The sequence below is a fragment of the Pantherophis guttatus genome, chromosome 2 (assembly GCF_059756535.1).
Source record: "Pantherophis guttatus breed Tessera chromosome 2, ASM5975653v1, whole genome shotgun sequence".
Taxonomy (NCBI): Eukaryota; Metazoa; Chordata; class Lepidosauria; order Squamata; family Colubridae; genus Pantherophis; species Pantherophis guttatus.
This window is the reverse complement of record NC_142064.1, coordinates 72,661,891-72,689,371: the sequence shown is the minus strand read 5'-3', so window position 1 is coordinate 72,689,371 and position 27,481 is coordinate 72,661,891. Positions and strand designations below refer to the sequence as shown.

At 40.2% G+C, this 27,481-nt stretch overlaps 1 protein-coding gene across 7 annotated transcripts in view; it reads right to left on the bottom strand.

Moving 5' to 3' along the window:
• The window catches only part of KDM4C (lysine demethylase 4C), a 230,819-nt gene that overhangs the window by 32,942 nt on the left and 170,396 nt on the right, over positions 1-27,481 (bottom strand). For all 7 annotated transcript variants that reach the window (XM_087886203.1, XM_060690502.2, XM_087886199.1 and 4 more), the window contains 2 exons: positions 17,836-17,891; positions 16,798-16,906 (listed from right to left, as the gene is read on the bottom strand). In XM_087886203.1, the coding sequence (XP_087742329.1) occupies positions 16,798-16,906; positions 17,836-17,891 (165 nt within the window). The remainder of the gene's footprint in view (positions 1-16,797; positions 16,907-17,835; positions 17,892-27,481) is intronic.

Sequence of the window (27,481 nt, the reverse complement as noted above, 5' to 3'; positions counted from 1 at the left end):
GTAGGTATATGTGTGCGTATGTCCATATACTCTTGTTGTTTACAATGCCATTTGTAAAACCAAAAGCTGACACTTTAATGTTTCATTAAAAGACTGACTGCTTCATTAAATGTTCTTGCTCCTGAAATATGCATGACAGTCACACATATAATATAAGTATAAGTAATTAGCATTTGCAGATGAAAGTTGCATATATTTTAGGGTTAGGGTTAGCTCTCTATGACTTTGGAGAGTAAAATGGACATTGATTGTGAGCCCATCGGTATCGTTAGGAGAGTGCATACTTTTCGAGCCTGCCTTATCTACATTTGTTGGCAAAATACAGGGGAAAATCCCATTGGCAGAAAATCCTCTTAGGGTTAGATCTCCATGAATGCGGACAGCAAGATGGACATTGCCATTGGAGGGTGCCTACTTTTTGAGCCTGCCTTATCTACATTTTCTAGTAAAATACATGGAAAAATCCCATTATTGGAAAATCCCACTTAGGGTTAGGTTTCCATGCATTCAGAGAGCAACATGGACATTGCCAATGGATTCAGAGCCTATGGATATAGTTAGGAGAGTGCATATTTTTCCACCCTTTCTTATCTACGTTTTCTAGTAAAACACATGGAAAAATCCCATTCACAGAAAATTCACCTATGTTTAGTTAGGTCTCAATGAATTCAGAGAGCAAAATGGAAATTGCTAATGGATTCAGAGCCCACCAGTATGATAAGGAGGGTGCATACTTTCGCACCCTGTCTTATCTTTGGTTTCTAGCAAACCCTAAGTGAATCCATAAATACGGAGACCAAAATGGACATCACCACTGGATTCATTTAGGGTTACAGTTAGGTATACATTAATTTGGAGAGCAAAATGGACATCACCAATGGATTCATAACAAAATGTATGGGAAAATTCCATTCATGGAATATCCACTTAGGGTTAGGATTAGGTCTCCATGAGTTCAGAGAGCAAAAAGGACATCACCAATATATTCAGAGCCCCTTAGTATGGTTAGGAGAGTGCCTACTTTTTGAGCCTGCCTTATCTACATTTTCTAGTAATTGAAAAATCCCATTCACGCAAAAACCCACTTAGGGTAAGGGTTAGGTCTCCATGAATTCGGAGAGCAAAATGGATATAACTATTGAATTCGAAGCCCCTGGGTATGGTTAGGAAGGTGCATAAATTTTGATCCTGCCTTATCTACATTTCCTAGCAAAATACATGGGAAAACCCATTTGCAGAAAAACCCACTTAGGGTTAGGGTTAGGTTTCCATGAATTCAGAGACCAAAGTGGACATCATCAATGGATTTGGAGCACATTGGTATGGTTAGCAGTGTACATACTTTTCCAACCTCTCTTATCTACATTTTCTAGCAAAATACATGGAAAAATCCTATATGCAGAAAATGCATTTAGGATTAGGGTTAGGTCTCCATGTATTTGGAGAGCAAGATGGACAGGGCCAATGGAGCACATGGGTATGGTTAGGAGGGTGCATACTTTTTGAGCCTGCCTTGTCTACATTTCCTATCAAAATACATGGGAAAATCCCATTCATGGAAAATCCACTTACAGTAGTGGTGTCTAACTGAAGGCCCATGCCCAGGCTCCATTTTGGCTAACAGAGGGCTAGCAATACAAACTAAAAACAAAACAAAATGGGAAATGTTTCCCCTTTTGCATTTGAGCATCCAAGAAGGAACAGGAAAGGAGAAAGGAAAAAAGGAAAAACAAAGAAAAAGATGGGAAGATGGGAATGAAGCAAGGAAGGAAAAAGAAAGGAGGAGGGGAAGGAAGGAAGGAGAAAGGAGAATGGAGAGAAGGAATAAGAAGAAAGGGGAGGGAAGGAAAAGGAAGGAAGGAAGGTTGGTCTTGCTTTACCATTTGGCCACCAGCAGACAGCAAGTCTCTTCTGGAGGACCAGGGTTTGGCGCTCTCCCTGGTCTTGCCTTCCTCCACTGGAGACAATGGATCGCCTGTGGTGATCCGGGCATCTGTGGTGCCCGGGCCACCACAGGTGTCCCCAAAATGAGTGTGTCAGACTTGGAAGCTGTTGAGATGGCCACCCCCCCACCCCACCCCAAGGTCAAACACAACCTTCATACATTTCTCAATGAAATCAAGTTTGACACCCCTGTGTTAGTGCATTACATACACCTATCTTCCTTTCTGCAGCCCTGGTTTTTGAAAGTATTCTTACTTTCAAATGGGAATCTGATATATAAAAAATGTTACTACATCCAAAAACTTTTATTAACTACATCCAAAATCTCCATTATTAATTCATTATGATTAAAACTTTACATCGCATGATATAAAAGCATTCAAAATATGTTTGGCCTACACAGTGGCAAGGATTCTTCTGGATATTTTGGAACATATTATCTCCACATATGTTCTAGTGCCATCCTCAAATAAGAGAATCTAATTTTGGTGAGAAGGGGTTTCATTCATGGCTTACTGCAAGCAATTTGGCTCTGAAAATTTTTGATGACAATATCTCATTTGGAAATTTAATGTATGCTTATCTTCATAATAGTATTCACTCTTGATATTTTTTTCACAGTATTTAATTTGTTTTGTGTTTATGGCAGCTAATAAAGAGTTACATTGATTCTCACTTGTCTTTGTATCCAGTTATTAAACTATGAATGGAATGCTTTGCGTTCAGTGTATTTATTTTATTTATTTATTTATTTTATTCGGCTTATATGCCGCCCTATCTCCCAATGGACTCAGGGCGGCTCACAATAATAAAAACACAAGCCACAATACAAAATAAAATCTAAAATCTAAAAAATTTAAAATTTAACCCTTAACACCCCCCCCCAATCAGACCAGGTCAAGTGATTTAAAAAGCCAAGTTTTTAATTCACGATGGAAGGTGCGAAGGTCAGGCACTAATCAGAGCTCCAAGGGAAGTTGATTCCAGAGGGTGGGTGCACCCACCGAGAAGGCGCTATCCCTGGGGGCCGCCAGCCGGCACAATCTAGCTGACGGCACCCTGAGCAGGCCCTCTCTATGGGCGCGAACCGGGCAATGGGATATCGTTGCTGGCTGTAGGTGATCTGCCAAATATCCTGGACCTAAGCCATGTAGGGCTTTATAAGTCATCACCAGCACCTTGAATCTCATCCGGAGGGCAACCGGCAACCAATGCAAGCCGTGCAGGAGGGGTGTAACATGGGAGTATCGGGGTTCTCCCATCACAACCCACGCGGCTGCATTTTGCACCAGCTGAAGCCTACGAGTGGTCCTCAAGGGCAGCCCCATGTAGAGAGCATTGCAGTAGTCAATCTGTGAGGTGACCAGCGCATGAGTAACTGTGCGTAGGGCATCTCGGTCCAAGTAGGGATGCAACTGGCACACCAGACGTATCTGGGCGAATGCCCCCCTGGTCACAGTCATTATATGATCTTCTAAGCTCAACTGTGAATCCAGGAGGATGCCCAAGTTGCGCACCCTGACTACAGGGAGCAAAACTTCATCCCCTATAGTTAGCGATGGCACCTCTCCCCTGAACCGAGATGCCGGTACCCACAGCCACTCGGTCTTGGCAGGGTTGAGTTGTAGTCTGTTTCTACCCATCCAGACCCATACCGCCTCCAGGCACCAGGCCATCACGTCGAGGGCATCGCTGGGTTGGTTCGGGGTGAAAATAAAGAGCTGAGTATCATCAGCATACTGATGATACCTCACCCCAAAACTATGGATGATCTCCCCTAACGGCTTCATATAGATGTTGAACAGGAGGGGCAAGAGAACTGACCCCTGGGGCACCCCACAAGTGAGGGGCCTCGAGGTAGATCTCTGCCCCCCCTGTCAACACCACTTGCATTCGACCCGAGAGGTAGGAGGAGAACCACTGTAAAACAGTGCCCCCCACTCCCAACCCGAGGTGATGCAGCAGGATACCGTGGTCAACAGTATCAAATGCCGCCGAAAGATCCAATAGGACCAGAACAGTGGAATAACCTCTGTCCCGGGCCCTCCAGAGATCATCCACCAGCGCGACCAATGCCGTCTCCATGCTGTACCCGGGCCTGAAACCCGATTGGTACAGGTCAAGGTAATCCGCTTCATCCAGGACCAGCGGGAGCTGACGTGCCACCACATTCTCAAAAACCTTCTCTAGAAAGCGGAGGTTAGAGACTAGACGAAAATGACTTAAAACAGCTGGATCCAAGGTCGGCTTCTTGAGGAGGGGCCTCACCACCACCTCCTTCAAGGCGGTCGGGAAGTTACCCTACTTCAAAGAAGCCGCTATCACCGCCTGGATCCAGCCTCGTGTCACCTCCCAGGCTGAATAAACCAGCCAGAAGGGACACGGGTCCAACACACATGTGGCCGCACTCAGATTCCCCATGATCTTGTCCGCTTCCTCTGGGGTAACAGAGTCAAACTCTTCCCAAAGCACAAGACCCGCTGTCTCACTCCCGTCTGACTCGGTCTAGTCAGAGTCCAGGCCGTCCCGAATCTGAGCGATTTTGTCCGACAGGTGCTGACCAAACTCCTCGGCTCATCCCTATAAAGGGTCTTCCCTCAACCTCTGATTTAAAAGGGAGCGGGACACCCTGAACAGGGCAGCCGGACCATTCTCTGCAGACACAATGACATCGGTGAAGTAGCGGCGCTTTGCCGCCGCCAACTCCACCAGGTAGGCCCGTGTGGCCGACCTTAACTGAAATCGGTCAGATTCGGAACGACTGGCTCTCCAACAGCTCTCTAGGCCTCGTCTACGCAGCTTCATCCCCCGGAGCTCCTCAGTAAACCAGGGAGCCAACCGGGGTCTGCGACGAGTCAGAGGCCGCAAAGGGATGACCCAGTCCAAAGCCCTGGCAGCAGCCTCTTCCTAGGTCTCCACCAGGGTCGTGGCCGGGGCGTGGGAGAGAGAGAGAGAGATCATCCCAAGCTCTGTCTGGGACCTCTCAGGGTCCATCAGGCACCTGGGGCGGAACCAGATGGTCGATTCCGCCTCCTAGTGAGGAAGGGCGGCGTAACGGAAGCCTAGCCGAAGGAGATAGTGGTCGGTCCATGACAGGGGATAAATCGAAGGCAATCCCCCACCGAACTCCACTCGCCACTGCTCCAAGACAAAAAGAAGATCGGGCGTGTGACCCCCCCCCATGAGTCGGGCCCTGAATAATCTGAGTCAGGTCCATCGCTGCCATGGAAGCCATGAACTCCCGAGCCACCCCCGACACCGCACCCAGGGATGGCAGATTGAAGTCCCCCAGAACAATAAGTCTGGGAAACTCCACCACCAGCCCCAAGAGGGCGTCGAGTAGCCCGGGCAGGGCTGTTGACATGCAGCTGGGAGACAGGTACGCAATGAACAAGCCCAACTGACCATACGGGTCCCACCTCATGAGGAGGGCCTCACATCCATCAATCTTAGGAGCAGTGACCTCCCGCGGACTAAGGACCTCCCTAATAACCACCGCCACCCCCCTCCTACCCTGGGCCCTTGGCTGTGCAGCACCTGGAAGCCTGGTGGGCACAATTCAGTCAGAGGGACACTCCCCTCTGGGCCCAATCAGGTTTCCATAATGCAAGCCAGGTCTGTGGTTTCCTCCTCAATCAAATCACGAATGAGGGGAGCTTTATTGACCACAGACCTAGCATTAAAATAGACCAGCCTAAGCCCAGGGCCCCATTCTCTCAAACCCCCAGGAGGTCGGATAGAACCAGGAGGGTCGGAGCGCGCCACCGCTCGGATATAGCGGGGACGGGCTCCCAAAGTCTGATACGGCCCTCCGTTCCTCCACCTACAGCCATTCCCAATCACAACCGGTATCTGAAATCCCACCCTCACCCCTGGTGCACTTGGGTGACCCAGCACCGCACCAAAACCTCCGCCAACTCCCCATAACCTGACCTGGCAACGACCCGGCAGGGCCCCCCAACCACCGGCCGGATGTCAAAACCCGCCCCCCTCCCCAAACCCCTTAAAAATTTGGCTAAAAAACAATATAACGACCCCTTACTAAAACCCTTAATGCCCTCATGCCACCTCTCGGGGTCCCAGGACCCGTCATTAAGGAAGATCTTCGCCAGGCCAGCAGGCCATTCCAAGGAAAGGGGGGCATTCCTCAGAGCAACCAAGTCCGCTCTTGTGTATGTTTGTACTACCATCCCTGAACCTCAAGGCACAGGGGACTGTCCATGAAGAATGGGATGTATCAAGCTGGTCCATCTCAGGAGACAGGAACCTCCATTCCCAGGTGTCCTCCCACAACACCCGTGAATGATAGGAGATGTTAATCCTCGCCATCCTCTCACCACAGTGGGTTCCTGAGTCCAATTGGGGTCACCCAAAGTGGGAACCTTCAGTCATTGTTGCCCTCTCACGACAGCATGACCCGGTTCCAATAGTAAAACAAAGTGTAGCCTATTCCCCCCCCCAAAAAAAAACTACATAAGATTATAGCTTTATAAAATTGTATGCTTTATGAAACTCAGCATAGCGTTACCATTTAAATACATGTTTTTGAATAAAAACATGCAGAATTGAAGGATCTGCAACACCAATTGTGATAGTATCTTTTTGATGGAAAACTGATATAAACACTATTTTCTAAGATGAAAGCAACTTAGAAAGATATGTGGTTTGTTCATTTTTATTAAAAAATCAGAAGCTGATTTATTGTATTTCAGAACACTTAAAAGTTTTGAGCATTAAATATGGGTCAGGAATCTCTAAACATATCAAAAATGACATTCTTTCAAATAAATCCCACAAAATGACTCTTGCATAGTAAATTATGACAGTGCTTTGACTCTCATAAAGAATGAGAAACTTTCGCAGGAAAACTATTTCCCTCTAGTATACTGCTTATTTTGACATTGTCAATTCGTCATTTCAAAAATGAGACAAAGCATAGACCACTTCACTCAGGAAGCTCATTACCTCATTAAAAATATAATCAGTCTAGAATTCCACTTTTCTTAGATATTTATTGTTAAATAAAATAATTTAGAGGAAAAAGATTCATCCTGTTTTGGCTTCTCTACTTGTCATCTGAACTTGCATTGTAGCTAGAGTTGAAAAACAAAAGGCAGACAAAATAGTGGGCTTCAAAATATAAAATCACAATGTCTATTTCATGACTGCCTTTAAAAAATCCATGTATTGCTTTTACATGCAAAAACCTTACCTAGACTAAGCCTCAACAATTGTCTTAATGTTTTATTTTCAGTTTTCTAATTTCGGAAACCTCAGAAATTAGAACAGTTGTGACAACCTATATTGTACAGAGTTGGAATATCATTAAAATAATTTGCCCCACAAGACTTGCAACCCATGGGAGTCCAACCTTTTGGCTTGCCTGGGCTTCACTGAGTGACCGAGTGAAGAGGAATTGTCTTGGACCGCATATAAAATATATAATATACCTAATGTATATAAATTACATAATAATTGTAAGTTTATGATCTTGTGGGGCTGCATTACTAGCTGTTCAGGGCTGCATGTGGTCCATGGATTGCGGGTTGGACATGCCTGCCCTATCCCCTCTATACTTATATTCTGTCTTTGTGCCAGTTAACTTTGATTCCAGATGTAAATGAGTCCACTTTGATTAATGTTTTAATATTTTGAATTGAAGTTTTAATATTTTGCTTTGAGGTAAATTTTAACACTAAAATTAAACCATATTTATATTTATGCACTGAGCCTTTAAGCTTTCCATAACAAATGAATTTAAATCAGTTTATACAAGATTTTCAATTTTTTATTCTGCCTTACTAGCCATAACTTGCTCTACTGCCATATGCTCTACTGCCATATTTAATAAATGTTGTTGTTGTTGTTGTTGTTGTTGTTGTTGTTATTATTATCATTATTATTATTATTACTACTACTACTACTACTACTACTACTACTACTACTATGTTATTACCACTGTTTATTTGTTGAGAGCTACTTTGATGTAGTGGTTAAGGCATCAGGCTAGAAATCAGGCTAGTCCTGTCTCAGGCACAAAGCCAGTTGGATGAAAATTAATTGGTAGATTATATTAGTATTGTTGTGTAATCTATTTAATAAGAATATGTAATATCTATGTTTCACATTATTTACAGTATATATTTAATATGGAAAAAGACCAAACTATTAAAAATGCCCAGTCAGCAAATTAATTGTTAGTCACTGTTTTCTAAGGATAATATCTACAATTCACTCTGGATATAAGACTATGTGACATCTTTTGGCAGAAACACAAGCAGAATATAAAAGAATATCCTGCCTGAAGTTAAATAGGATTTGCACTTATTGCATCAACAGACATAATACTGTTATTTGTACAATACTATTCCCTGAGGCTCTGGCTCATGACTCGACTGAAGAACTGGTGGCCGCCTGGGATAGGGCGGTCGCTGGAGCTTTGGATCGTGTCGTGCCTTTATGGCCTCTGACCCGCTGCCGGGTCAGTTGGCTCCCTGGTTTTCTGAGGAGCTGAGGCAGATGAAGCACTGGAAAAGACGCCTGGAGAGCGATTGGAGGGCCAGCCGTTCCGAATCTGACCGAACATTGGTGAGGTCTCACATTAAGATCTACCTAGTGGCGATAAGAGCAGCAAAATCTAATTATTTTTCCACTCTTGTTGCGTCTGCAGAGAACTGCCCAGCCGCCCCATTTAGGGTGACCCGCTCCCTACTTCAGTTAGGAGCGCGGGAAGACCCCTTGCAGGGTAGGGCTGAGGATTTTGTGCAATATCTGCATGATAAAATCGCTCAGATTCGGGAAGGCCTGGACTCCGACTGGGTAGGTTCAGATGGGGTGAAGGAGGTGGGTCCTGAGAGTGTTATCTGGGAGGAGTTTGTGACTCCCGAGGATGTGGAAAGGATTCCGGGTAGACTTAGCACTGCCACATGTTTATTGGACCCGTGTCCCTCCTGGTTGGTGCTGGCCTCCCGGGCGGTCACATGAGGCTGGCTCCAGGTGATTATTAACACTTCTTTGAGTGAGGGCTTCTCCTCAAGAAGCCTTCCCTGGACCCGGCTATATTAGTGAACTATCGTCCAGTCTCCAACCTTCACTTTGTGCGAAGGTTGTTGAGAGTGTGGTGGCGCTGTCTATCTAGATCCGTACCAGTCGGACTTCAGGCATGGAAACAGCATTGGTCACATTGGTTGATGATCTCTGGAGGGCTCGGGACAGGGGTTGTTCCTCTGTCCTGGTCCTATTAGACCTCTCAGCGGCTTTTGATACCATTGACCATGGTATCATGCTGCTCCAGTTGGAGGGGTTAGGAATGGGGGGCACCGTATTGCGGTGGTTCTCCTCCTTCCTCTCTGACCGTACGCAGTCTGTGTTGGTAGGGGGACAGAGGTCAACCTTGAGGCGACTTGTCTGTGGGGTGCCGCAAGGGTCGGTCCTCTCGCCCCTCCTGTTCAACATTTATGTGAAGCCGCTGGGTGAGATCATCCGTGGTTTTGGGGTGAAGTTCCATCAGTACGCTGATGATACTCAGCTGTACATCTCCACCCCGGACCACCCCAATGATGCCCTTGATGTGATGTCCCGGTGCCTGGAGGCCGTGCGGATCTGGATGGGGGGAAACAAGCTCAGACTCAACCGCTCCAAGACCGAGTGGCTGTGGTTTCCGGCGTCCCGGTATATCCAGCTGGTTCCATCGCTGACTATTGGGGGTGAGATCTTGGCCCCCTCAGAGAGGGCTCGCAACTTGGGCGTCCTCCTGGATGCACGGCTGTCTTTAGAAGATCATGTGATGGCTGTGGCCAGGGGGGCTTTTTATCAGGTTCGCCTGATTCACCAGTTGCGTCCCTTTCTGGACTCATGCCCTCGTCACTTCCCGTCTGGACTACTGTAATGCTCTTTACATGGGGCTCCCCTTGAAGAGCACTCGGAGGCTCCAACTGGTCCAGAATGCGGCCGCGTGGGTGATTATGGGAGCGACATAGTGTACCCATGTAACACCTCTCCTGCGCGAGCTGCACTGGCTCCCGGTGGTCTTCCGGGTATGATTCAAGGTGCTGGTTACCATCTTTAAAGCACTCCATGGCTTAGGACCTGGGTACTTATGAGATCGCTTTCTGCCACCGATAGCCTCCCACCGGCCAATACGCTCCCACAGAGAGGGACTCCTCAGGGTGCCGTCGGTCAAACAATGTCGACTGGCGACCCCCAGGGGGAGAGACTTCTCTGTGGGGGCACGTGCCCTCTGGAATGAATTGCCCCCGGAGATACGTATGATCCCTGACCTACGTACCTTTCGCTGTGCCCTTAAGACTTTACAGTTTCAACAGGCTGTGCTGGCTTTATAACTAATTTAAAGGGGTGTTTTAGTTTTTTACTATAGGGCCAAATTATTTAATATGTTTTAAACTGTTTTTAAACTTATGGATATACATGTTTTATTGTGGCTGTGCACCGCCCTGTGTGTTGGGAGAAGGGCGGTATAAAAATTTAAATAATAAATAAATAAACAAACAAACAAACAAACAAACAAACAAATAAATAAATAAATAAATAAATAAATAAATAAATAAATAAATAAATATTGGATATGGTTAATAAAATATCATGTAAATGACATCAAGGAATTATTGAGAACAAAATCAATATGATAACATTGGCCAGTTTGCTGTTGCAATCTTTTCACCTCTTATTTCTCAGAATTTGTTTATACTTTATATGGGCTTCCATAATGGATATCCATTACAGTGAATCCTCAACAAGACGAAAAGGAAGATTTGTTAAATCCAAAAGAAATTTTAAGCATACATATTTTAGACATGTGTAAAACTGTGAATGGGATTTAAGGCATGCAAAGAATGGAAACGCTCAATCCATTGAATCCAAAGTACATTAAACAGAGGTTCGTTAAAATTATGATTTATTGCATATTTGGGACAATAAGGAAATGATATGTAAAGCTGCAACTATATCTTTATGAGAAATGTTTCATTATTTATTAAATAAAGTAATGATTTATTGATTTTCATTTCATATATGATAAATTAATGTAAAATTTATGGTAATTCATCAAATTTAATTTTAATAAATTTAAAAATGGTTTAAAATAAACATGATATATATTGTTAAGTACTTCAAATGTGTGAAAGTAAATTATTAAAGCTTACTTTCAGAATTATTCTTTATAAATACAGACTTTTAGGTCACAATATTTGTAAATAAACTATACGTACCACTGACGAAATTATTTATGGATATGTAAAAAGCTGATATTTAACAATTTGTAAACAACTTATATATCAAATAGTAATTGAAGAGAAAAATTCACTTACTCTGCTATAGACATCAAACATTGGTTAATAATTGATGTACAGGCATAAATGTCTCTCTATTCTAATGTGTAAATATTGTAAAAATAATGTATTCTTAAGAGGTACGTGGAATGTATTTAATATTTTTCGTCATTTAAAGTCTTGAATAGTTTTGATGGATTAATTTTTCAAAATTATAATTGTAAGCAAAAATAAGAACTCTGTATTTAGAAAGAATAATACTAAATTTACATTCTACAATTCACTTCCATATATTTAGGATTTTAAAAGTTGTATATCAATCCAATACATATTTTATAAAAAATATTTTACAGTTATATTACTTACATACAAAATTAAGCACAGCAAAATCAATTTACTGCAACATATAATTTTGAGAAAAAGTAGATGACTTGTGTCATTCATTTTTATGCTACTAAAATCAGACCCACAAAAATATACGATAAGATATATTCTACACACTGACATTATTTTAATGCAACCATAAATTATTAACTGACAAAAAACTCTGTAGTGAATTTTTAGTCTACTAACTACGGTATATTTTAACAACTTTCTAACTGAAAAATGCAAGCATTCACTCTTCATCAATGTATTTTAATATTATTTTTGAAACACTGTAGAAATATGGTTGAACAATTCTGAATATTATTCCAAAACAGAAAATATGGAAGTCAGATAGTCAATGTGTAAGTTAATGTTCAGTATAATGACTTTCCTTCATATTATTGCCTACAGCAATATTTTTGAAATGCTGAAAGTTAATCAATAGTTGCTTCTATTCCAGGAATTGCATGACAATAGCATAGTGTATCAGTGTCAAATATTTGTACACTGACAGAATAAGGGTGTAGCTATTCAAAACTTTGTACTTAATCTATTTTCTTGTAAAATTAAATCAAAGACAACGAGCAACTTGGTTTAGTTCTGTTTTTAGATTTTATTTTAAAAGTGGGTTAAAGTATGGACACCTTTAGCAGTACTATGCCAACTGTTCCATTTTATTTATTTATTTTTTAAAAAATGGCATAGTAAAGTAAATTTATTTTTTAAATGGATCACCTTTTTCAAGGGTCAAACAATGGTCTTTGGTTTTCAGGCTCACAGTTATTTGCCTTCAGGTATAAATTTATAAGCACATTCAGATAAAACTTTGACCTTACCACACAATAAAAATCTCATAGATTTGCTATCGTTGCTTTGTAATTTTATTTTCAAAATACTACCCTCACCCAGAAAGTACTCATGCTTATATAGGATTCACTTCTCAAATATAAATATGAGGTAATCAAAAGCCCAAGGCAACTTCAGTCTGTTCAAAACTCATTTTCCTCTCTGCTTGGAGAAATATGTCTGAAATGTAAAAATAATAGGAAACTATGTGGCAGAAAAGAAAAAGTCACTGCCAGTCATTGTACAGATAAGTATTGTTCCTCATGTCATTCAGTCTGCTAACATTCAAAAGAAATTTTAAGGAAGACTTAATGACAACACAATGAAGTCCAGAAATTGGCATCTAAGCATTAATCTTTATTTTAATCACTGTTATATTAATCTCAAAATACAGTAATTTGTATTATTTTATACATAAGTGCATTATGCATTATCATTCTGTGTTGCCACAATTGGCTACATCTTTATTCTAATGCTTCATATGAGGTACATTATTTTGTTATCCAGGGTGAAGACAGCACTTGGCCTTTGAGAGGTATGCTGGGATACAAAAGGGAGGGAGGGTCAGGACAAAACACTAAATTTCCTCCCTCCATTTAATAAAAACTAAATACAGTTGATATGATTATTCTCTGGGCATAATTTAATAACATCTTACTTCAGTTGTATTGAAATTAAAATTTAGTAACAACTTTTGGAAGCTTCTGGGCACTTTAAGATTTGATAGAACTGCATTTGGCCATCAGCCTCTGCTGTACAATTACTGCAGTTTTACAATTATTATTTAAAAAATAAAGCCGGTCTTTAAGTTACTTCCTATTTTTTCAGTAATAGCATATTAGAAAAGAATGCAACTGTGCAAGAATGTGAAAATAAAAATCTTCACAATATAGTTCTGCATAATTGTTTTTTTCAAATGTTTTTTTTTTTACCCCAAAAAAAGTTTTCTGGAAGGGAAACCAACTCTGAACTTCATAATTAAACTATTGTTGAATTGACTTAGCTAGTATTTTAAATGTTTTGTTTCATTTTTTTAATACACATACTTCACTCAGAGCATCTGGAATTTTATGAAGATTAATGCTGACAATGTAAAAGTCCAAAGCATATGAACAGTTCATTGCTTGAGTAAATAAAAGCTGTTTTACCCTTTTTTCCCTGAGGGGAGTGAAAACATTAGCTATTTTTAAAAATAAAATATTCTTCTTGCTGTTTGTGAGTTAACCAGACACTTCATGTGTATAATGAACATCTGTGCTCCTGACTGGAGCAACTGCTGGCAATTTCCTTATTTTCAGCTGTGGAAGACTTGGATCTCAAAGATAAATTCATACATGATACATATTGATATGGTATGGTCCATCTGAGTTTGAAAAGATCTTTATCTGAGGGGGGGAAAGTACTATTATTATTATTTAATCTTCATTTTACAATCAAAACACTACTGAGGATGAGAAGGGCCCCAACTGAAGTGCCCTAAGAGAAGATAATTGTGCTAATTGTACTAATAATTTTGCTAAATGTGCTAATAGTTGTGCTATTTTTTCTTCCCTCAAATTTCAATAAATTAATATTGTCCTCTAAACCTATGGTTACAGGAGAATCAAGATATGTTTAAATAATCACAATGAACATTGGTAGTACATTAAGATGTCTCATGAAAAAACCCCAAACCAAAAAGAACAGTCAAATTTCCTGTCTTCGACTTTGGGTCATCTTGTATTGAATCCAATCTGCTCAGTTATTTATCCTGTATCTTCTGTAGCAATGACACATACAAAGAATTCATTTAATTTCTCAGCAATCTCCATATTTTTCTTGAGTGTGCATTCCATTATTTTGTTGTCTAACAACCCAACCACTTTGACCACTTTTCAGGTTCAAATATATAGGTTTTTAGCAATTCCTTTAATGCTTTAATGGACTTCTATAATTTCTTATAACATACATATTTTCTACAAATTTAGTATCCTCATTAGGTTCACATTGCCTAAAGGAAGCTTTTTATAGAATGCTACTAAATAGATATTCTGGACTCTTTCTGGACTTCTATTATTGTGGAATTTATTTTTTATTTAAATTATTTATAGAGCGCCCATCCTACAGCAATGACTCTGGGCAATGTACACAACTACCACAACAATATATAACCCTATGACAATCTGTTAGATTAACCCCCAAAACAAAAAGGCACATCATCATCACAGCTTGTCTAATTTCCTGGCCCAAATACTTGGGGGAACACCAGATCATCAACCTAACAGGGCCAAGGTTATCCAGATTTCCGGGGAGGATGCTGTTCCACAGAACAGGCAAAGCCACAAACACGATTTCACTGTGAGTAAGGAATGGGTGCAACTGTGAGTAAGGAATGGGTGCCCATAAGACAAACCAATGTAAATTCCTCACACAGCGGCAGCTGCCAACTACCTTTGGGCAATAACCATAAATTCAGGAGGAACCTCATATTGCACAATACCGCTGATTGAGGAAGTGCATCCCCAGGGAGAGTTAAAGATGGAAGATTTACAGAGCCATAAAACTTAAAAACCCACAGCCACTCAGTCTTGAACCAAAGACTCCCCTCCCTCCATTTAGACTCCACAGCATCTAAGAACCAGGAAAGGTTGCTGTAAGCCACCAAGAGTCATTTCAAAATGAGATGGGGGGTTGCAGGCAGGCAGGCAGGCAGGCAGGCAGGCAGGCAGGCAGGCAGGAAGGAAGGAAGGAAGGAAGGAAGGAAGGAAGGAAGGAAGGAAGGAAGGAAGGACCTCTGCGGTGGTGCTTGGTCAGTCCATGGCAAAGGTCTGTGATATGACATCTCATGACCACAAATGACCTCTCCAGCAGCTTAGATGTTAAATAGGAATTAAAAGAAAGTAGAAGCCTGAGGCACCACAAAGCAGGGGCATCTGACTTGACCTCAGCCCACTACCAACATTGATTGGAACTGGTCCCAAAGAAAGGAAAACTACCATAGCACAATGTCTCACACTCCTAATCCTCTGATTCATCCCAGAAGGATCAAAGGGAACAAAGGCTGCTAAGAGAACAAACCAGGATGGATGTACATTAGTACTTTCATCCCAAGCTCATCAAAGGACACTGAAAAATGCAACCAATGCTATGTCAGTATTATGGCCAGGCCTCAATCCTGACTGAAAGGATGCCAGATAATTTGCTTTTTCCTAAGCCATTTCAAGCTGTAAGCCAACCACCTTCTCAACCATCTTCCCCAAAAAGAGAATGTTAAAGACTGGATAAGTCTCGATTCTTATGATTTTAAATAAACTCTATGTAGAAACAGATTTGTTCCTCTTAATATTTCCTATCAGTCCCTTCAATTTTAAGAATTTTCCCTTTTATAGCTAAATATGACTATGGAACATCAACAGTTTTCCATTTAATGTATCCTATTGGTTCCCCAATGCTTATAAACCATGGTTATCACATAAGTAAATCTAGAATTCCCTCCACTTCCCATGTTCTTAATGATATGGATATCTATAAATTTGATTTGTCTGTTGTGAGCTAAGCTTTATTACATTTTTCCTTTGTATGCCTGATGCTTTTCACCATCTCAACATTGTTTTCAGAATTTTAATCAGATGGCAATAACATATCTCTATTTATAGTTAGAAGCCACCACAAAAATTATTCTTCAAAAAATCTAGCCTTCCAATGCCTTTAGTACATCTGTTTGTACATCCTCTTTCAAATAAAAATCAACCCTCCTATCCAATCCATTCCCTGATCTTTCTACGATTTGGCATATAAACAATTGGGTATGTTATGTTATGTAATATAATATAAATTTATTTGGACATATAAATAACCATACCCAAATGTTCTACAAGGTTTCAGTTAATTCTACAATATGTTTTTGTTGTCCATGCATTAACTAACTTTCGATGCTGGGTCTTACAGTAGCACCAAGAATATTTTCCAAAGAACACTTGTCACTTGATGTTTGCTGAGGCAGAACTTTGTGATATACAGTTAGCAAATTTATCTGCAATAATAGCTGGAAAAATAGTTCCTCTGTGTAAATACTTCCACTTACCTATTTTAGAAAGATAAGAAAATTTTAGGGTTTTATAGCTGGTAGTGGAACAAAATAAATAAATAAAAGCAAGAAAGGGTAAAACACTAAAGAAAGAAAAACACTATACCATGTCATGTTATAATCTTGCAGATGAATGTATATGCTTCCAGTCTGCTAGTTTAAGGTATAAGTTATAGCAAAATTTAAGGTATACTCATTGAAAATACAGCAATGCATCTATTGTTTATATAATAATTTGTAAAATTTGCTATGTCTTATGACCATAAATTATATATTAATATTACTCACCAGTTTCAATCTCTGCAAAGGTATCCTGCTTGTGTCTATTGGTGTTCTCTCCGTGACATTACCAAACCTGACTTCAGGTATAGCAATTGCACACATGACATGAGCCCACCTATAAAATTATAGAAAGTACATGCATGCAAAGACAAAAAAAATACAAACATTAAAAAATTTAAAAGAAAAATTCATGTAATTATTTTTGTACATTTCCAAAACTGCATGTAAATCAAGATCATGGTTTTAAATATTTTGAAGTGTTGAATTCATTTTTAAATATGACCTTCAGGTAGACATATCAAATAAAAGTACTGTATTTCGATTTAATTTTTTTCTCCCTTTGATTATTTTCAGTTCTATCAATTATGCAGTTTTTGAAATTTAATTCATATTTAGTTTTTTAAAAATATTGAGGTAATATTAGTGATTTTAATTAATTTAAAGCAGTGTATAGTTATATTTTGATTTAATCTCTCTACTAATAATATATCTGAGAAAGAAAAAACAATTATTTATTTTATTCTATTTATTAGACTTGTTTGCTGCATATCTTGTCAAGAGGCAACTCTGGGAGTTTTACAAACATTAAAAACTATTAAACTATTTAAGCAATAAATAATAATAGCAATGATTTGTAATTAAAAATGGAGAGGAAGTAAGAGAATACACACAGGGTTTGTCACGAAGATCATCTGTGAATACTTTTTCATTAACATGATGTCCCAATTCTCATTGATAGAAACTGAAACTGAAACTGAATGGAGCTTCTTATACTACATTTACCCTAATTTTCAAACTGGTATTTAAATTCTCGTGCAAATTGTGCTTGTCACAGAGAGCAAATTACTGAGGAAACTTGCAGATGCTATTGAATTACATATCCCAGCAATTCCAGTCAGCATTTAATTCAACGCCAGTTCAGCTAGTGTATGGGATTGCCCTCTCATAAACTAGTTGAACTATTGGTAATACTTTTGAAAGTTCAATATTGTTCATAAAATAATAAAGATTTCATAGAGAGAACTTATTAGCTAAGTTACTTACTTTTTGTCAGTAGTTTGCTTGAGTGCTCCACCTCTCAAATTACAGAGACAACATTCCTATGGAAGAGGAGAGGAGAGGGTAGGGGAGAGGAGAGGAGAGGAGAAGAAGAATTAACCTTAAACTGCAATAAACTTTATATAATTGATTTTAAGATAAAAATAATTAATCTCAATCTTAGCTTTACCATCATAAAACAGCATAATACAAATAAAAATGTTTTAATGGCTTTCAGTGCTTTTTCTGAGATATTAAAATATATTTAATTGGATTCCTCAAAAAAATTGATGGAAGTAGAGAAATCACATGACATTCTGGAAATAGGATTTGTACAAATGTTTGTTAAATGTTATAATATATGAAGATTACACTTAAATCTGCTAAATTATTTTGGACACTTGAACAGATAGTTCAAGCACAATTGAATCCAACATTTCTGTTGTTAAGTGAAACATTTGTTAAATGAGTTTTGCCCCATTTTACAACTTTTCTTGCCACAGTTGTTAAGTGAATCATCAAAGTTGTTAAATTAGTAATCCGGTTGTTAAGTGAATCTGGCTTCCCCATTGAATTTGCTTATCAGAAGGTCACAGAAGGTGATCATGTGACCCCAGGACACTGCAACCGATATAAATATGAGTCAGTTGCCAAGGATCTGAATTTTGATCACATGATCATAAGGATGCTGCAACAATCATAAGTGTAAACACAGTCGTAAGTCACTTTTTCCAATCCCGTTGTAATTTTGAATGGTCATTAAATGAACTGTTGTAAATCGAGAACTACCTGTACTATGCAGCCTCTGCTTGAAAATCTCCAAGGATAATAACCCATTCCTCTGGTTGCCAGCTCTTACCACTAGAAAATTCTTTATAACACTTATACTGAATCTATTTCCCTGTAGTTTCATCTGACAAGTCCATTTTGTCCTCGCTTTGATCATCCTTCAGATGTCTTAAGACAGCCATTAAATCACCCTTAGTCTTCTCTGTTACAGGTTAAACATTTGCCATTTTTTTACTACTTATAGGATTAGATTTCTTCTGGCTCTTCGTCTCCATATCTGTCTGTCTCTCTCTGAATGAATCTGCTATGAACTCTCTCTGAATGTATCTGCTAGAACTTCATTCCCCAAAAAAAAGCCATACTAAAATTAAGTTTATATTAAGCTATATTGTTTATAAATTTAATTGATGACCCAAATACAAACCATTTTTTCTCACATACATAAGCCATTCTCACATATAGAAATACAAAATACAAACATGTGCATCCTTCCCTCCTTCAAGTAGAAACTGCAAAAAAGAAGGGGGAAAAACAGGATGCGCTTACAGTGAGGAGGGGGAAAACTGTATTGGAAGAAAAGGGATGAGAAGAAAGGAGATAAAGTGAAAGAAACAACTGGATTGAGATGTAAAAAAAAGACAGATCAGTATTGTTTAAACCAGCAGTGAAATTCACTTAACTTTGCTACCAGTTCAGGAACAGGAGCGCACAGGAGTGCATGTGTGCTACGCACACCTCTTCTGCACATGTGCAGAACCTTTTGCGCATGCACAGATGGTAAAAAACTTGACGTAATGACGGTAGCCGCCACCGCTACCAGTTTGGCGAACCAGATAGAACCGGGGGGATTTCACTGCTGGTTTAAACATTACAAAAAGCATTACCTTCAAGAGGCAAGCTGATTCTTTTAAAAAAAAAAAAACATTGAAGGTATTTGGTAATAGTATGATGATTCTAACCAGTGGTGAAATGTAAAATTTGTTACTACCGGTTCTGTGAGCGTGGCTTGGGGGGGGGGGGTAATGAGACTGGGTGGGCATGGCCAACTTTTTTTTTTTCTTTTAAAAGCATTTTTTCTACAACCTCTTTGGCTCTGACGATCCCAGCTGAGTTGCCTGATCGTCAGAGCTTTTTAAAAGCATTTTTTCTACAACCTCGGCCAAAGACGATCGCCAGAAAGAAACAAGGAGCAAACAGAGTATCTGTTGCTTGTTAAACCAATTACCAGAACAAATAGACACAGGAACTAATCAGATTTCCAAACCTGCTTCTTTTCAGGAACAGTGATTAACATTTTCCTTCCAAACAAAGCTGAATAGGGGAAATTATCTCATCACTAAACACAGGATTAAACATCACCAAGCACAGAATTAAACTTCACCAAAAACCAGTTTTAGACCAAATGTCAGAAAAGATATATAAACTCACGTTTGAATGTCAATCTTTCTAGCTAGCCAATAAGCCTTGCTGAATGTCACTCATTTTGGTTCCTTGTCATTAAAAGCTTCTGCTTCGTTGTTCAATTATTTTTTCAAAGTGCTGATCATTGCACCCTGGCTGGAAGAACTCCAACAGTGGTGTAAAAAGCTTAAAACAACTATTCCCCTTTAAGAAAGTCAAGCAAAAAAAAAATGGTTCTGAGAACCTCCAGAACCAGAAGCGACAGTAAGTCTGGGCATACTGCTGGAGAGGCAGTTTCTGTGAGCAGGGCAATAAAGATTAGGCTAGGAAACAACACCGAATGTTGTAATTTCTTACAGGATTAGCCCTTAAAAGTGGAAAAAAAACACAAGGAGATTTCTTTTAACAACCAGTTCTCCGAACTGCTTAACTACTTAACTACTTAACAACCGGTTCTACTGAACCGGTGCGAACCGGTAGAATCCCACCACTGGTCCTTTTCCTGTATATAACATAAGTTTTCAATGACATGAATAAAGAATGGTCTGGGAAACAGATGCATGTGAAGGGAACTGTGATGGGTAGGGATCAAAAGACAATCAAATAGTGATTAATAAGTCTGCTGTCAAGAACAAATGAGTAAGTGAATAATAATATACAGTAAAATTAAAATAATATTCACAAGCAACAAAAGTATATTGTTATTGGCTAGGGTTTTCCTAGCTGTGAACATGGCTGTGAAAGGGGGACCATCAAAAAGGTTAAATGAAAAAGAAAAGTCTTTAATTGTTGGAGAATACCATGGATTGCAAGAACAAATCAGTAAATCACAGGAGTAAGTGTAACAATAAGCACAATAATTTACAATTTGGCCTCTTCCTAACGAAGACAGACAAGGAGGAAGACATTTAACAGTAAAATTTACTCTTGCCCTTAGTATAATTATTGGTAGAAGATCTGAGAAAAATGAGCTGATTCAGTTGTTTCTGAATACTTGAGCCAGTGTTGGGTTGCCCCCAGTTTGGACAGGTTCGCAAGAACCAGTAGTAAAACCGGTGGGAGGCTCCACCTACTGACCTGGACGTCATCATAGGTGATCTGCGCATGCGGGCGCAATACAAACTTGTAGTAAAGATAAGTAGAACCCACCCCTGACTTGAGCAAAGATTTCTACAAAAAAGGCTTTGCTTAGAAGGTTCAAAATGAAATTTAATAATACTATGAAAATATATATTAAAAACATAAAGTGCAAATGTAGCAATATTACTAATCTAATCAGGACCGTACGACTGCAATCAACATAGATCATACTGGGCTACAATCTATATTTTAGCAACCTGGGAATGTTTTCAGGAAAGCAGAATCAATGGGTCAGTACCAGCCAAAGCAGGACAAAGGTGGATTGAGTGACTATGTTTATGGATGACTGTATAACAATGTAAGTTTCTCCTTTATTAAATAATGTAAGTCATCTAGTACACATGCAAGGCGCACTGTCAGATTACATATCCGGATAATGGTGTATAAGGTAACCTACCTCTGCCGCTCCTGACAAAAAGCTGTGACCTTAGTAATTGCTATCACTGTTAGATAAGTATACTTAAAAGATGTGCCCCTAGACAAGTGCTACAGGCTAGATTTCATTTTCTCTACAAGCACATCTTATCTGATCAGGTCAGAAGGTTATTTCCTCATCAAGCACATGCTATAGTGATTATATCTGAACATAATCTTCAATTTAAATAGTCTCATTAAAAGCTATGAATTTTATGGAGTGTAAATGTGGAGAGAGTCTATTAAAATGAACAAAAAAGAGGCAAAGTATAATTCTCACAGTAAATTGATTTATCTTTTTTTGTCAATTATTCTTCTGGTGGCTGAATGAGGAAAAAAATCAGAAATCGCTGTCAAGACAAATCATTGCTGTATAAGTAGTAGTCTGTGCTTTTTGGGGGGTGGGGGGGAGAAATGGAATGTACTTCCTTCTAAGAACTTTGTATATGTGGCCACAATATGGCAAAAATTGCATGATCCTATTTTTTCTTAAACCTGATCTACAAACAGAGTTGTAATAGTTGTTAAAAAAGATAAGAGCACCAGCCTAAGTATTCCCCAACTGATTTCATTCTGCTAAAAGTGATGACTTTAAGGCAGTGGTTTTCAACTTGTGATCTGCAGACCCCAGGGGGGGCTGCAATGTCGACACAAGGGGTCTCCAAAAGCTTGAAGAAATATTATTTAAATCTTGAGTTAAGTCTTGGGGGTACATGGCCATGGTTACAAAAGGTATTTAAAGGGAGTCTGTAGTGAAGAAAAGGTTGAGAACCACTGCATTAAGGTATATCTTAGTACCTTATAACTGTCTAAAATATTTGTTTAAAATGTACCAAGTTTCATATCAGTATCTTGAAGGAAAAAACTTATATGTTTGAAAACCATCTTCGCCCATCTTTAACTATCTTAAATAGCAAACTGCAGTGATTAAACATAATAGGCTGTGATAGGGACTCACAAAAATTAATATAATGAACACATTTAGACTGAAGATTAAAACATTGACATGGGTTGTACAAAAAACAGTTAATCATTTTGTAAAGGTCGGATTTTAGTGTTCATGTTTTCTTGATAGGTAAGGTTGATGAACATTACATCTCATAATCTACATTTAGCAGCAGAAATATTAAAAGCAAATAATTTGGATAATCTCAGGAGGCGGGTTGTCAGCTACTGGAGTGGAAACCACACCCTTTGCAGCAATATTAGCGCTCGCTTTGTCACAGAGCTTTGTTAAGACTTTGTCTCTGTGCTGCTCATTCTTCGAGGCCCCGCTGTGTTTGTGGCTTTTCTGACGAGACCGCGAAGGATCAGCCGATGGTAATGAGTTTCTGGAGACCGCCGTGTCCGCAGGTCTATCATGGGAGCCAGAATGAGACTGGTCTTGAGCAGCAGTACTGGCCGAACGGCCATGTTTAGATTTTGCCAGTGCTTTTGGCATAGCTGCAATGATAAAAGAAGGCCTCAATCAGGTATGTGAGGGGGGGCATGAAAAGCTCCACCAATTAGCCCCGGCCAACACAGTAATCCAAGAAAACGGGAGCGTTAAAACTCCACAAATATTCCGCTGTAACAGGTAGTGGGGGCGTAAAAGCTCCTCAAATAAAGGTAGTGGGGGCGTAAAAGCTCCTCAAATAAAGATGAGAAAGTCAGGCAGCGTAAAATGTCCACCAGGGGGCAGTAGAGGCTGAGGCGAGGGGGCGCAAACGCTCCACACTATCTGTAGTCAATGTCAGATCACAGGAAGAATGTAACAGTTCCACACGAGAGTCAATGTCACAGTCAAAATGGCCACCACCGCAATTAGCAGGAGGTAAAATGGCAGACGGCCAAAAAGATCCACTAGAGATCCCCGCAAACACAGAGAAAGCTGGTGAGGAGCGGAACGAAGCCCAGCTGACAGGAGCAAGCGTTCCACAATCCTTGCAGAATGAGGCTCCCCCACTGAATAACAGAAGCGGGAGGTTGATTGACAGGCGCAGGCAAGCAGGCAAACCAGGAACAAGTCACTTAGCCGAAGCAGCAGCGGCAGATAGGGGCAGCAGGTGAAACGTAGTCTCTCAGCTCCAAACAACCCACTCGGCTAACAATGCAAAAAATTCGGCCACAAACAACAAAAAACCGGCGAAACGGAGGTGTTCAATTAGCTCCGAGGTGGTAACGGCGCGAAATGCGACCTAAAATGGCTGCCGCGGTCGCGCTGAGGCAAAAACACCGCTCTGAAGCTGGAGGCAAAGGTGGAAGGAGCACTGACTTTAAAGCACCTTAAAACGAGCCAACGAAGGGGGGAAAATTCCCCCCCAACCCCCAGAGGGGACAGCAAGGAAAATGGAGCTTCTCTTTAGCCACGGACAAATAACAGGGCAGGGATCACTCACAACGTCCAACAGTCAGATCAAGCAGATCAGGAAGGAGAAAAAGCCGTAGTCGATCAATCCAAAGGTCCAAATACTGGTACACACAAGCGAAAACGTAGTCCAGCAGTCCGAAGTCAAAACCAGTAAATAAATCCAATTTTTAGCAATAGGAAAAGGAGATAGAAAGACAGAGCCAGTAACCCACACGCCTGATCAACTGAAAGGACTGAGTCAAAAGCTGGGCCTGCCCAGCAACAAGGGCGGGCTTTAACGTTATTGGCTGACTCAGTCCTTCAGCTGACTGGGCGAGTGCTACCCACACTGGCTGCTGTCTCCACCAAACAATGGAGAACAAGCAAGCTCAGAGAGACCAAGGACCCAGCAAACATCAATATTTTTTAATTTAATATTGCCTTTTAGCAAAAATTCTTTGTATTTACTTTTCCTAATTACCCTGATGTTGACAATTTAATTTTGAATATTCAGATGCCAATCCCCTTATGCAATTTAATGACCATAATAAAGTTATTTGAATTTCCACTTACATATGTAAGCGTAAACACAGCAAAGCCAAAAAAGTTAAACTTCAAACCCAACAGCCAAAATCCATTTATGTACAACATCTGCTGAAATAAAAATGCTTTTGACTTATATTCTGACCTTTTTGCAAAAGAGTTCCCAGGCCTGGGAATAGTTCTTTTCTATATTTTTACTAGACCTTGTCATATAGCACCAATTTGGGTCTTTCTATATGACAGCCAGCACTCTGAATCATGTCTGAAAACAGATGGTAGCTAGTTATGCATGGCATGAAGTGGACACAGGTGGGAGCAGCTTTCAAAGCAATGGCTCCAGCCCTGCAAACAATGCAGCTGCTTTATGATCCAGACATGATTCCTATTCATTTCCATGTATTGCAAAGCACTTCTTTCAAAGTCTCTGCACAGTTCTAGTAGCTGTGTAGTTTTTTTAAACAATAGAGCCTTATATCACTGCTTTCTGTCAATTATTTCTATACAGCTTTCTGGAACTTCTGAAGTTTCCAAATTGCATGTAGAGAGCATTCTGAAACATAATTCAACTGATAAAATTAAATTCAAATTAAATTAAACATAATTACATAACTAATCAATCTGCAAAATCTGACACTTTCAGGAATAGGAATGATATATTATGGTTAAGCATAACAATGCCATCTAAGCCACAGTCAAAACGTCAGTATTCAAGTTCAGAAATGAATCCAGGAATACCCTGAAACAGTATTTTCAGGGGAAAAAAGGAGGTTACGTTTAGTGCAGCCTGAATTCCAATTCCTTGATCTCCCTATCACAGTAATTCTATCCTATCTGCAGTAAATGTCATCACTCATGTCATTACCAATGGACACTCATTTACAATTTTAAAAACATCCTTGGATTTTAATACCAAGAAAAGGAGCTATGTTATCACCAGTACTTAGTACCAATAAAAATTAAATCCATTTTATCATCTATGTTTACAGGGTCATATTCTATCCAGGTTTCTAAATAGATTTTTTTTAAAAAATCCATGGGCATACTTGAAATTTTGTTTCCAATATCACTAACAGAGGAAGATTTTATATGAATCTTCCCCTAATATGCATAGACATTAACAAATTGCAGACCAGCTTTTTAAAAGTGCAAATTTCTTTAATGTCATTGTTAGTTACACTAATTTCTCCAGTGCAGGCTTTTAAAATGTCAGTTATATATAAATATACAATCATTTTTCCCCTCTGCTTATTTAGAACATGTACCATCCAACTCAAATCGATGTGACTCTGGGCAGTGTACAAAATAGTCAAGGAACAAATACAAAAGAAAACAACACATTCAATTAAAAATCAACTAAAACAATACATGGCACCCAGAACCAAAATATACTATAGCTCTGCTCATTTTGACCCAAAGGCCTGAGGAAAGAGCCAGGTTTTGATTGCCTTTCTGAAGGCCTACAGGTTCAAGGTTAATGACACAGGTAGTCCTCACTTAACTACCACAATTGAGCCTGGAATTTCTGTTCTAAGTCATTGCAGTCACTAAACATGTTACCACATGACCTGACTTGGTTTTAGAACCGCTTTTGCAATGGTCAGAAAGTGAATCACTGTGATTGTTAAGCAAATCATGGAGTTGTTAAATTGGCCAAAAAATGTTACAAACTGCAGTCACGTGACTGCAGGATGCTGCATCAAGTCATAAATGTGAGCCGGTTACAAAGTACCTGAAACAAGATCATGTACTGTATGGTGGGGGGCACAATTGTAACTTAATAGCCAGGTCATAAGTACCATTTTTGGGTCTAACATAACTTTGAACAGTTGGGCAGATTAGGGATAGGAGCAGAAAACTGCTCTCCAGCACCATCTGGAGACAATACTGGTGGGAGTCGGTTGCCAAAAACATCAGACAGCTCCAACGGCTCCAGAGCTAAATGGCGGGAACTGACCTAGTGCTGGGTCTGAGGGGCTTCCCTTCTGTGATCTGTCTCTTTCTGCACTCTAGCCACCTCCAAGTCAAAGGCTTTTTGGCCGCACACCGCTTCTCATGCTGCAGCTTTGGAGCCCTTGCTGGAGGACCACAAGCCCTTAGAGAGCTTAGCGGTGGTCCTCTTGGTCGCAGGTCTTTGTCCTGAGGTACCTGCAGCTTCGTTGCCCTGGCTAGAGAGTGCAGGGCTATCTTCTGGCAATGCGGCTTTTCCGTTCCCCGCAGCTACCGCCGACTGCATTTTAAGCCTTCCCACCAAGCAGATGAGAAAGGCACCACTGCCTAGATCGTGGCGAATTGGAGCTATCAGAGTATGCCTGCCTGCAAACAGGCAGGGGCTCAAAAAACTCGGTGCTGTGGGCTTCGATTGTCGGCTGTCAGGCTGACAGTTTTAGGCTTGCCTGACAGCTGGGCGCTCCCTCAGCGAATGGCAGCTGCAGCATGAAGACAGCTCCCCCAGGCCAGCTCTGTGAGCAATGCTCAAGCTCGCTGCCCTGTCAGAATCACCTCCTGGTAATCTGACCTGCCGCTGAGCGGCCCTCAGCAGGCTCAAACTAAAAGCTCTTCACGCTGGCATTCGATAGTGATATAGCTGTCAAGTTGGCAGTATAGTAGTCAAGTTGGTAGTATAGCTGTCTAGAAGCAATTCAGCAATTGGTAGACCTATGCAAAAACACGTCTGTCGTTAGCTAGAACTGAGTCAAAAGTTGGGGACTGTTAGTGTAGGCGTGTCCTAGCAGCTTTAACAGACTTAGTCCTATTGGCTAGCAGACAAGGACTACCCATTCCTGGATGCTGTCTCCACTACAATGGAGAACAAGATCATGTATGGTGAGGGGCACAATTGTAACTTCATAGCCAGGTCATAAGTACCTTTTTTGGATCTATCATAACTTTGAACAGTCATCAAGAGACAGGTCATTAAATGAGACTACCTGTACATTGAAGGAAATCATTCAACTGGGTAACTACATAATTACTGCTGTTTGATTTTTAAAAACCTTTTCAAATATAATTTTAATGAACTTTTAATTGGAGAAAGAT